An 11,089-nucleotide genomic window follows, 5' to 3' on the forward strand; every position below is an offset into this window, starting at 1 on the left:
AGGAAAGTATCATGGAAGGCATGGCCTTTGAGAACACAATGAATTTACAACAAAAATTTCTTTTAATTAAAAATTTTTTATTGAAATTATTGGGGTGACACTGGTTAATAAAATTACACAGGTTTCAGGAGTATAATTATGCAATATTACAAAAAAATACAATACAGCCGGGACCGGTTTAGCTCAATGGATAGAGCGTCGGCTTGGGGACTGAAGGGACCCGGGTTCGATTCCGGTCAAGGGCATGTACCTTGGTTGCGGGCATATCCCCAGTAGGGGGTGTGCAAGAGGCAGCTGATCAATGACTCTCTCTCATCGATGTTTCTAACTCTCTATCTCTCTCCCTTCCTCTCTGTACAAAAATCAATAAAATATATTAAAAAAAAATACAATACATATTGTATGTAAAATGCTGACGTTACAAAAATGAATTAGATATATAATAGTACCTGCTCTCAGAGAGATCAGTCCTCCAGGCCATTAACTACAGCATGAAACAGGCATTGAGAAGTACTAAGATAGAAAACCAAAGTGTGATGGAAGCATAGAAGACAAGGAGATTGATGCTATTCAGGATTTAAAAGAGGAGGACGTTTTAGGTAGAGTGGATAGAGTTAAAGAAGTAACTTAACTGAAAAAGCCAGTCTAATAATTGGACCAAGACTTTTCTGTATGGAGAGAGACAAAAGCTAAGTCTAAAATCATGACTTGGTTATTAAACTCCAGAATCCTATGTTTAGTAGGTACTCTCCAATTCCTTAGTGAGAAGAAATTTTTTATGTAGGCGTATTAAATATACTACAAAAACCATCCCTAAGCATAACTAACTATATCTATAGCAAAAGTAAAAAGAAAAAAAAAGTTAGATGATGAATCCTAAAAAAGTAATTAACAGAAATTATGAGATTTTAAAGTTTATTAAGATGTGTCCTTCATCTGAGCAAACTGATCTCTATAAAAACAAATTCTCTTCTAAAACATATATTTTAACATCAATATCATATAGACTATTTCATAGAAATGTTATGTGTTTGTTTCAGGAAGGCAGTTCTCATAGTGGAATGATCAATGGATCACAAGACTGGGCTCTAAGATCTAACACCACCTCTATCCAGTCCTTGGATGTGCTATATTTAACTACATATAGGGTACCTAAAATGCACTGTGGTCAAAGCTAAACTCATTATCCTCATTCAAACTTGTTCCTTGTCTCTTATTCCCTTTCCTAGTTAATGCTATCACCTAGTCACACAAGCAAAAAGTAGAAGTAACTCTTCCCTTTTTTTTCCTACTTCCCCTCCTTTTAATCATCAACTTTCTCAAATGTTCCCTTTTCTCCATCCTTAGTACTTCTTTAGTACAAGCCTTCTCCGTTGCTGGTGTGAACTTTTGTATCAATCTAACTCATCCCCATTTATAGTTTTGACTCCTTCAAATCCATTGCTCATATAGCTTCCAAAGTAATTTTTAAAAACTGTAAATCTAAGTTATCAAATTTATTACCATAAAGTTGTTCTTAATATTCCCCTATCGTTTTAATGTCTATAGGATCTGTAGTTATGTCTCCTCTCTCATTATTGTTATTAGTAATTTTTCTTTTTTTTCCAGATCAATCTAACTAAAGACTTAATTTTATTGATTTTTCTCTAATGCTTTTGTTTTCTATTTCATTTATTTCTGCTCTTATCTTTTAAAAAATTGATCATCTAATATTCTTTTTTCAAAAGATATATTTATATTGATTTCAGAGAGGAAGGGAGAGGGAAAAGGAGACAGTAATATCAATGATGAGAATCATTGATCCACCTCCTACATGCCCCACACTGGGGATTGAACCGGCACGTGGCCCAATCGGGAATCAAACTGAGATCCCCTGGTTCATAGGTTGACACAACCACTGAGCCAAGCCAGCTGGGCTAAAAATTTTAAACTGATTTTTAGAGAGAGAGGAAGAGAGAAACATCGAGGTGAGAATGAAACATCAATCAGCTGTCTCCTGCACGACCCCTATTGGGGATCAAGTCCACAACTGGGGCATGGAGCCAGCAACCTTTCAGTACACAGGAAGTTGCCCTACTAACAGAGCCATACCAGCCAAGGCTACTCTTATCTTTTAAAAAATCTTCTTTCTACTTATTTAGGTTTCATTTGCTCCTCTTTTTCTAGTTTCTGAAAGAACTATGATGATAATTTGAGACATTTCTTCTTTTTTACTATAGTGCTATAAATTTTTTTATAAACAGAACTTTAGCTATATCAAATTTTAATACAGTGTATTTCATTTTCAGTAAATTCAAAATATTTTCTAATTTCCCGGTGATTTCTTCTTAAACATATAGATCATGTGGAAGTATGTGATTTAATCTCCAAATTCTTAGGATTCCCTTGATATCTTTCTGTTATTAATGTCTAATTTAACTCTACCATGGTCAGAGAATATAATTTGTATGATTCTAATCCTTATACATTTATTGAGACCTATTTTATTTTCAAAAATATAGTTTATCTTGGTAAAAGTACTTAAAAAGAATGTTTATTTTGCTTTATTGGGTGAAATGTTCTACAAATGTCAATTAGGTCAAATTAAAGAAAATCCTAAAGTATCTATTAAAAAGCTAACAGAATTAATAAATGTATCAAGCAAAGTTGTAGGACAAAAGGTTAGTATAAAAAAACTGTATTTTTTATTTATTTATTTTTTTGCCTTAGCTGGTTTTGCTCAGTGGATAGAGATGAAAGGGTCCCAGGTTTGATTCTAGTCAAGGGCACATGCCTGGGTTGAGGGCTTAATCCCCAGTGGGGGTGTGTGCAAGAGGCAGCCGAATAGGTGATTGTCTCTAATCATTGGTGTTTCTAACTCTCTCTCCATCTCCCTTCCTCTCTGAAATCAATAAAAAAAACATTAAAAAAAACAAACAACCTAGTCAAAACCAGTTTGGCTCAGTGGATGGAGCATCAGGCTGTGGACTGAAAGGTCCCAGGTTTGATTCCGGTCAAGGGCATGTACCTTGATTGCAGGCACATCCCCAGTAGGGGGTGTGCAGGAGGCAGCTGATCGATGTTTCTTTTTTCTTTTTTAAAATATATTTTATTGATTTTACACTGAGAGGAATTGAGAGGGATAGAGTTAGAAACGTCGAGAGAGAAACATCAACCAGCTGCCTCTTGCACACCCCCCACTGGGGATGTGCCGGCAACCAATGTACAATACATGCCCCTGACCGGAATCGAACCCGGGACCTTTCAGTCCGCAGGCCGACGCTCTATCCACTGAGCCAAACTGGTTTCGGCTTATTGATGTTTCTAACTATCTCTCTCCCTTCCTCTGTAAAAAAAATCAATAAAATATTTTAAAAAAACTATATTTTTATGTATTAGCAACTAATAATTGGAAATTAGGATATTGTATAACAATTACCATTTACAATAGTATCAAAAATATAAACTACTTAGATATAAATTTAACAAAATATGTTTAAGTCCTACACACGGGAAACTATAAAATTATTGAAATTACAGAAGATATAAATAAATAGAGAGATATGCCATGCTCATGGATCAGAAGACTCAGTATTATTATGATCTGAATTTTCTTGCTATTGGTCTATATAGATTCAATTCAATCATAATCAAAATTCCACAAACCTTTTTTGTAGATATTAATAAGCTAATTCTAAAGTTTATCTAAAGATGCAAAGGACTTGCTTGTCATAGAATAAATAAAATGCCAATATAACCACATTACACTCTTGTTTAAACCTTTCACTGTTTTCCCACTGCTTTTAGGAAAAAAAATCTAAATTCCTCAGCATGGAAGACAATGCGCTTTATAGTAATTCCCTGCTTATCTCGCTCATTACATCTAATCCTCCTCCTTATACTTTATATTATAGCCACATAGAATGAATAGCAGTTACCAGAACATGCTGTGCTGATCATGAGTCTGTATCTTTTCTTATCATTTCTGCATGGAATACTCTCTCCTTATTTGTCAATCTGATAATTTTCAAGAATTAACTCAAGCCCTAACTGGTTTGGCTCAGTGGATAGAGTGCCTGCGAATTGAAGAGTCCCAGGTTCGATTCTGGTCAAGGGCATGTACCTTGGTTTTGGGCACAGCCCCAGTAGTGAGTTTGCAAGAGGCAGCTGATATTTCTCTCTCATCAATGTTTCTAACTCTCTATCTCTCTCCCTTCCTTTCTGTAAAAAAATCAAAAATATATTAAAAAATAAAAAGAATTAACTCAAGGGTCAGCTACTCTGTGAAGTGTTCCCTGAATCCCTCAAGTATAAACAGCAATTTCCTCTGTATACCTAAGCACTTACAATGTACCTCTATTGTAACATTTACCATACTACACAGTGATAATCTATTTATATGTGTATCTCTCCGTTAGACTTTAAGGTCTAATGGAGATCAGGACCTAAGTTATCTTTTCTTGTGCTTTTTTTTTTTTTTTTTCCCCCCTCACCTGAGGATACTTTTCCATTGATTTTTAGAGAGTGGAAGAGAGAGAGGGAAAGAGAGAGAGAGAAATATTGATGTGAGAGAAACACATCGATTAGTTGCCTCCTGCACACGCCCTAATCAGGGCCTGGACCAAGGAAGACCCTGAAATCGAGATAGATGATCTTGACCGGGATTGAACCCGGTTCCCTTCAGTCCACAGGCTGACACTATCCACTGAGACAAAACGCCTAGGGCCTGAGTTATCTTTTCAATTCTGTACCCCAGTGCTTAATATATAAATTGGCACATAAAGATTCAAAGTAAGTATTGAATATGAGATGTGTGAATCCCCACTATTTCTTTCTGATATCCTTATTGAGTTCATTTTATATTGCAGAGACCAGCTCTAAACCAGGAACACTTAGTGCTATCTTCTCAACCTGTTTTCACACAGCAGCAGAGTGCTCCTATGTTTCTTTCTTTCTTTTTTTTTTTTTGAGTGCTCCTATGTTTCTAATTTAAAGAGGCCAGTCTCCAGTCAACAGAGTCCTAGTCTTCTCTCATTTATCCTCTCCTCTCTCACCCTCATAAAAATGACAAACCATTGGGATCAAACACCCTAAAAGTTTTATAAGTACATCTCATTACCATAGCTCACCTTCAAATCCAACACGCTCCAGCAGGTTCAATGGGTACCAAATTAAAGGTTTGTTTCCAACTGGAAGAAGAGGCTTAGGGATGCTGGACGTCAGGTCTGTCATCCGAGATCCCCCTCCAACTGCCATCACTACTGCTTGAAATTCCATGTTTACCAACTGCAATCACAGAGAAAAACAATTTACAGGGGAAAAGTAACAAAAATGGAAGCATACACACTAATAATGCTATTTCTATCTAGGCTATTGATACCCACTATGTCAAATGCATGACTCCCAACTCCAATAACCAGGTAAGAAAGGTTCTTTATCTGCAGTAAACATAACCTTAATCATATTCTCTTACCAATACAGGGTGGGGCAAAAGTAGGTTTACAATTGTTTGTATGACAAATTCTTTATCATAAAAGCCTAATATGATAAGTATCCAGTCAACTGGTTGGCTGTTCAACTAATCAAAGTGTAATATGCTAATGATATGCTAAGGCCGCTTAATCGATTGCTATGATGTGCATTACCAGTGGCAGACGCTCTGACCTGTAGGTTAGCTTGCTGCTGGGGTAGGTTAGCTTGCCAGTGGGGTCCCTGGCCAGGCCAGGTGCACAAATTTGTGTACTGGGCCTCTAGTAATATAATAATCTACATAACAAAAGCCTAAGCAATGTTATGGTGGAACAACCAGAATGACCTGTCACTATGAGTTGCCACTTGTTGGTCAGTGCGCTCCCACAGGGGGAGCACTGCTCAGCCAGAAGCCGGGCTCATGGCTGGCGAGTGCAGTGGTGATAATGGGAGCCTCTCCTGCCTCTGCAGCAGCAGTAAGGAGCAGCAAGCAGGAGAGTGGTAAGGAGTGAGGGGTCCCAGACTGTGGGAGGACACAGAACGGGCTGAGAGCACAACTCCCCCCACTTCAGTGCACAAATTTTAATCACTAGGCCTCTAGTTAAATAAACAGTAATAGAAAAATAAACTGTGTGTTTTACTTATAGTACTTAGAACTGTAAACCTACTTTGCCCCTCCCTCAGTATATGCTGGAGTATATACTCCAGCCTGGGAAGATAGGCTGGAGATGGAATATAAATTTAAAAAATCTGCCTTGCCCTTGAATTGCTCGCAATTAAGTAGAGAAGACCAATTCAGTAAATTATAATATCCTATTAGTGCCATTGCAGAGATATATCCAAGATGAAGTGAGCAAATGGTGAAGGTAATACCTAAGTTTTCTTAGAAAAGACAGGGAAGGTTTATATTAGGTCTAGTAATAATTAATGTCGTTTTCTAATACTTTAAATCGAATTTATTTAAACAATACAACAAAATTTAATCAACAATATAGTTGCCGTTGTTTTCTACTACTTGTGCCCAATGCTCAGGAAGCATTTTAATCCCTCTGTTGTAAAATTCTTGTGATTTTGATGCAAAAAATTCGGTCAATGCATTTTTGAGGCATTCTTCATTATTAAATTTTTTTTCCAAGAAGAAAGTTTTGCAAAGAATGAAACAAATGGTAATCAATCGGAAGGGGCAATATCAGGAGAATATGCAGGTTGAGGGAGAACTTCCCATTCCAACTGGCGCAGTTTTTCAGCAGTGATTCTTGCAGTATGCGGTCGTGCGTTATCGTGGTGAAGAATTACGCCCTTCCGATTAATCAGCGCGGGTTCTTTTTCTCTTAAAGCTTGGGCTAACCAATTGGGCACTATACACTGCACTTGTAATGGTTTGGTTAGATGGTAAAAGTTCATAATGAAGAATTCCTTTAAAATTCCACCAAACACACAACATCACTTTTTTCGCATGCAAGTCAGGTTTTGGCGTGGGCTGCGGAGCCTCATTTTTGTCCAACCATTGAGGCCGCCTTTTCAAATTAACATACAGCACCCATTCTTCATCTCCAGTAACAATTTGCTCTAAAAACGGCAAACGGTTTTGACGAGAGAGGAGCGAACTGCAAATTGTGACTCTTTTACGGTTGTTGTCGGTCAACTCATGAGGAACCCATTTTCCAAACTTTTGGACTTTGCCAAGTGCACGCAATTGATTGGAAATTGTTTTTTGTGAACAATTTAAAGTTGTCGCAAGCTCTTGTTGGGTAATTTGAGGATTTTACACCAAAAGAGCTGGAAGAGCTTCTTGATCAAAATTGGACACACGGCCTCAACCACTCTTGTCATCTAACGAAAAATTTCCCTCGCGAAATTTCTCAAACCAACGCTGGCATTTTCTGGCGCTAACTGCATCTTGACCAAGAGCACTACAGATGTTTTTTGCAGCCTCACTTGCTTTTCTTCCTAATTGGAACTCGTAAAGCATGCAGTGCCGAATATGCTCTACATCCGCCATCTTCTTAGCCCTAGTTTTGCAACAAAAACCAAACCAAACACAAACTTTTTCAAGCAAAACTTGTTAATTGCACTTCACACGTTCTGTAGATACCACGTGTTTGAAGGTTATGTCAATACAAGTCAACGTGAGCAAGATTTTAAACGAATGTTTAAAAACGACATTAATTATTACTAGACCCAAGTACCGTATTTTTCAGACCATAAGACGCACTTTTCCCCCCCCAGAAGTGGGGGGAAAAAGTCCCTGTGTCTTATGGTCCAAATATATCCTACACATATACTTAAAAAAAAAAGTTTTTTTTACTTGCCCGGCTCTGTGTGGTCTCTGTGTGCTTGCCCGGCTCTAAAATGGTTCTAAATGCTGCTGTTTACTTTACAGGGTTGATTACATGTGTTTATGACTGTGATGTTGGGTTTTAATGCACATAAAATATTTTAGGACACTATTTGTTTCAGAATCTTTTTTTCTTCATTTCCCTTCTCTAAAAACTGGTGCGTCTTATGGTCCGGAGCGTCTTATGGTCCGAAAAATACGGTAATATTAATACTTGAGCTGACTCTTGAAGGAGTAATAGTTTACCAAGTGGGCGTCTGATTCAGTTCCTATTCCTTGAAACTTTCTAAAATTCTGGCTAAAATTAACTGCACACTACAAGCATATTAGGTCTCTGAAAAGTATAGAATGACTTAAGATTCTTCCAATAATTCAGCCAACTGCTCCTATCTTCTCATAACCCCCAACTATATTAAACACAAATAAATGTAGGCTAGATCTAGATTTGAAAAGCTCAATTGCAGAAACAATCCAAATGAATTCCTTTTTAGGAATCCAAGTTTAAGGAACCTATTTGACCTTCAAAAGAATATCTTTACAGCAGCTACCACAGAAAAGAGGCACAGTAAAAGATTATAAATCCTAATTGATTAAAAATAAAAGCACTCTTTGCTCCAGTCAGGTAGCTCAGTTGATTGGAGTATCGTCCTATACACCAAAAGGTTGTGAGTTCGATTCCAGTCAGGGCACATACCTAGGTTGTGGGTTTATTCCCAGGTCAGAGCATGTCTGGGAGGCAACCAATCAATGTTTCTCACAGAGATGTTTCTCTCTCTCTCTCTCTCTCTCTCTCTCTCCCTTCCTCTCTTTAAACATATCCTCGGATGAAGATTAAAAAAATAATAATAATAAAATATTCTTTGACTTAGTATTCCACTTACAACAAATAATGCAACCTTTTTAATACAAGTGTGAAATGCAATGTTCAGGAAAAAAAATTATTTAACATAAAATTGGCAAATAATGTTGCACCTTTACCATAATTATGATCAGTCCTGGGCCCTTCACATTAATATCTAAACTGCAATAGTTACACTCAAAATGAAGGCTCTTGAACAATATCTACACTTAAAGATATGGTAATTTCGATTGCAGCAAGCATGAACTCAGATTAGAATTTAACTTCAATCTGGCACTGTATAACTCCCATATAACTGTGCCTCTGCTGAAGCTTAACTCCTGCTCAGGGCAGTGCGATTCACACATCTGACGTTATTATGAATAGAGCAGTGGTATGCATGCATATTAGCATAACCAATGGACACAGACACTCGGGCAATGGGGGCTTGCCTGGGGTGGGAATGGCTGGGGAGGGGGGTGGGGGGGGATCAATAGGGGGAAACGGAGACTTAGGTAAAACTTTAGACAATAATAATAATAAAAAAGTATAGAGCACTGGTCCTTCCGGTGTCAGAAGACCTAAATCTGAGTTCTGGTTCTGCCATTTACAGGTGATGTGACCAGGAGCCTGACATTTACAACTCTTGGTGTCCTCAGTTCCCAGAAAGGAGCCTGGTGCTTAAGTTCCCAGACTCTTGAGCCAGACGGACAGGTGTGAATTCCAGCTCCACCACGCATTAGCTGCGTCAGCCAGGACAAGCTACCTACTTTCCTATGCCTTGGCTTTCTTCTTTTACTAGATGAGGATAATGATAGTTTCTACTTCAGAGTTGTTATGAAGCGTACTGTAAATGAGCTAAGCTACGTAAAGCGCAGAAAATAATGCCAACCACAGAGCAAGCACTATAAAACTTAGGTATTATTAGAGGCTGCCAACTGACTGATGCTGTTGTATAATTCTGGTCTCTGTGTTACTATTACTATTCCTGTTTCCTAGGTGCCTTTCTCCCGGGCCTACTAGTCACCTATTAAACTTTTAAGACTCAGTTATAAGAATCGCCTGCCCTAAAAGAGTCATTCCTAATTCTTCCCACCCTCCTGGGAGAAGCGACTCCTTTCCCCTTCGGTGCTGCTCTCTACCGTGCCCAGACCATCTCCGCCTTCACGGGCTTTAGTGCCCACGGGTTTAAATGTCAATTTCCCGTGAGGTCCCTGAAGGCAGGGGCTGTGTGTGCCATCACTGCATTCCCGGACCTCACACAGTTCCCCTCGGTGATGGGGAATGGGCGCCTGTGAACCGCACTGCCCCTGGCACTGGGGTTCTGGCTCTCTGTGAGGCTCTGGGTGACAACCATGGACATGACTAACCACGCTACCAGGCGGGCTGTCAGATCCCTCAGAGTCACTGCCACGACCCAGTGGGAATGGAACGAAGGCAACGGGTCTCCCCGTGGCCTCTCACGTTGGAGAGACGGCTGTCAGGGCACCTCAGACACGCTTCCATCACAGCTCCTTTGCAACCCGTCAGATAAAACACTGTCATAATCGATCTCTCACACGGAATTTACTGTATGCGATTTTATAGGTCACTGCCTGGCCCCTAAACAACTACGAACAGGCAGAATAATGAATGCGGGCTCACGTGGGAGGGGTTCAGGCGCTGCGCTCAGGGCGTCTGCTCCTGGGTGTGGGGTCCCCTCGCTGCACCGTCAGCAGATCCTGAAACCCAGTGTCTCCACCTGTTGCACCAGGGGGTTGGCTCGGGTTCTCCCCACGTTCTCTTCTAGTTTGGACACCGGGCTTCCCGGCCGGGTCACGCAGGGACTCGAGCCGGCGACTCTAGGACTTTTCACCCCCGGGTACCCGCTTAGGCCCTCCGAGGCGAGGCCCGAGGAGCCGCCTCGCTCAGATCATATGAAGCGGGGCGAGGTGGCCACCGCAGGGCTCCTCGCCCGCGCCCGGCGGCTCGAGGGCGGCCTGGCAGCGCGAAAGCCGCAGACTTACCTCAGCACCGGCGCGCCGCCGCTCCGGCTCCCCGCACGCCGCCTCCGATTGACAGCCCAAGGCGCAGGCGCGCGCCGGCAGAGCTGATCGATGGGGCGGGACGCGACGGGACGAGTGCCGAGCGGCAGATTGAGGACGGGAAGCGCGCGCACCTCCAGGGGAAAGTGGGCGGGGCCGCCCGTGCTCTTCATTCACAAGTCACCAACCAACACTACTGAGTGTCCCTCCCAGCGCTGGGCTCCTGGAACCCACAGATCGGAAAAGATCACGACTTTCCTTCAGGGAGTTCTCCTTCTAGAACCTGGTTCCGACTACCACTCCGTGAACAGAGAGCTCATGTGGGAACCGCAGGTTTGGACCAGCCTGTGGAGAAATCACCAAATGCAGGCCAGGGCTTTCTGTATCCATGAGGTCCATCGTGGCGACTCACGTCGATTTTCTGAACCAGACGACAGTATT

The 11,089-nt window shown here is 40.7% G+C and overlaps 1 protein-coding gene across 3 annotated transcripts in view; it reads right to left on the minus strand.

Annotated features, from left to right (window-relative positions):
* EIF2B3 (eukaryotic translation initiation factor 2B subunit gamma) overlaps nt 1-10,775 on the minus strand; it is an 87,796-nt gene extending 77,021 nt beyond the window's left edge. The window contains exons 1-2 of one of the 3 annotated variants that reach the window (XM_045584764.1): nt 10,631-10,775; nt 5,109-5,265 (exon numbers count right to left, since the gene is read on the minus strand). In XM_045584764.1, coding sequence (XP_045440720.1) covers nt 5,109-5,256 — 148 coding nt within the window. In that variant the 5' untranslated portion in view covers nt 5,257-5,265; nt 10,631-10,775. Of the gene's footprint in view, nt 1-5,108; nt 5,266-10,268; nt 10,540-10,630 lie in introns of those variants that run through there. The other 2 variants (XM_036446374.2, XM_036446375.2) reach the window with 2 other exon arrangements.
* Nucleotides 10,776-11,089: the final 314 nt, after the last annotated feature.

Source organism: Pipistrellus kuhlii, unplaced genomic scaffold (genome assembly GCF_014108245.1).
Source record: "Pipistrellus kuhlii isolate mPipKuh1 unplaced genomic scaffold, mPipKuh1.p scaffold_m20_p_2, whole genome shotgun sequence".
Classification (NCBI taxonomy): Eukaryota; Metazoa; Chordata; class Mammalia; order Chiroptera; family Vespertilionidae; genus Pipistrellus; species Pipistrellus kuhlii.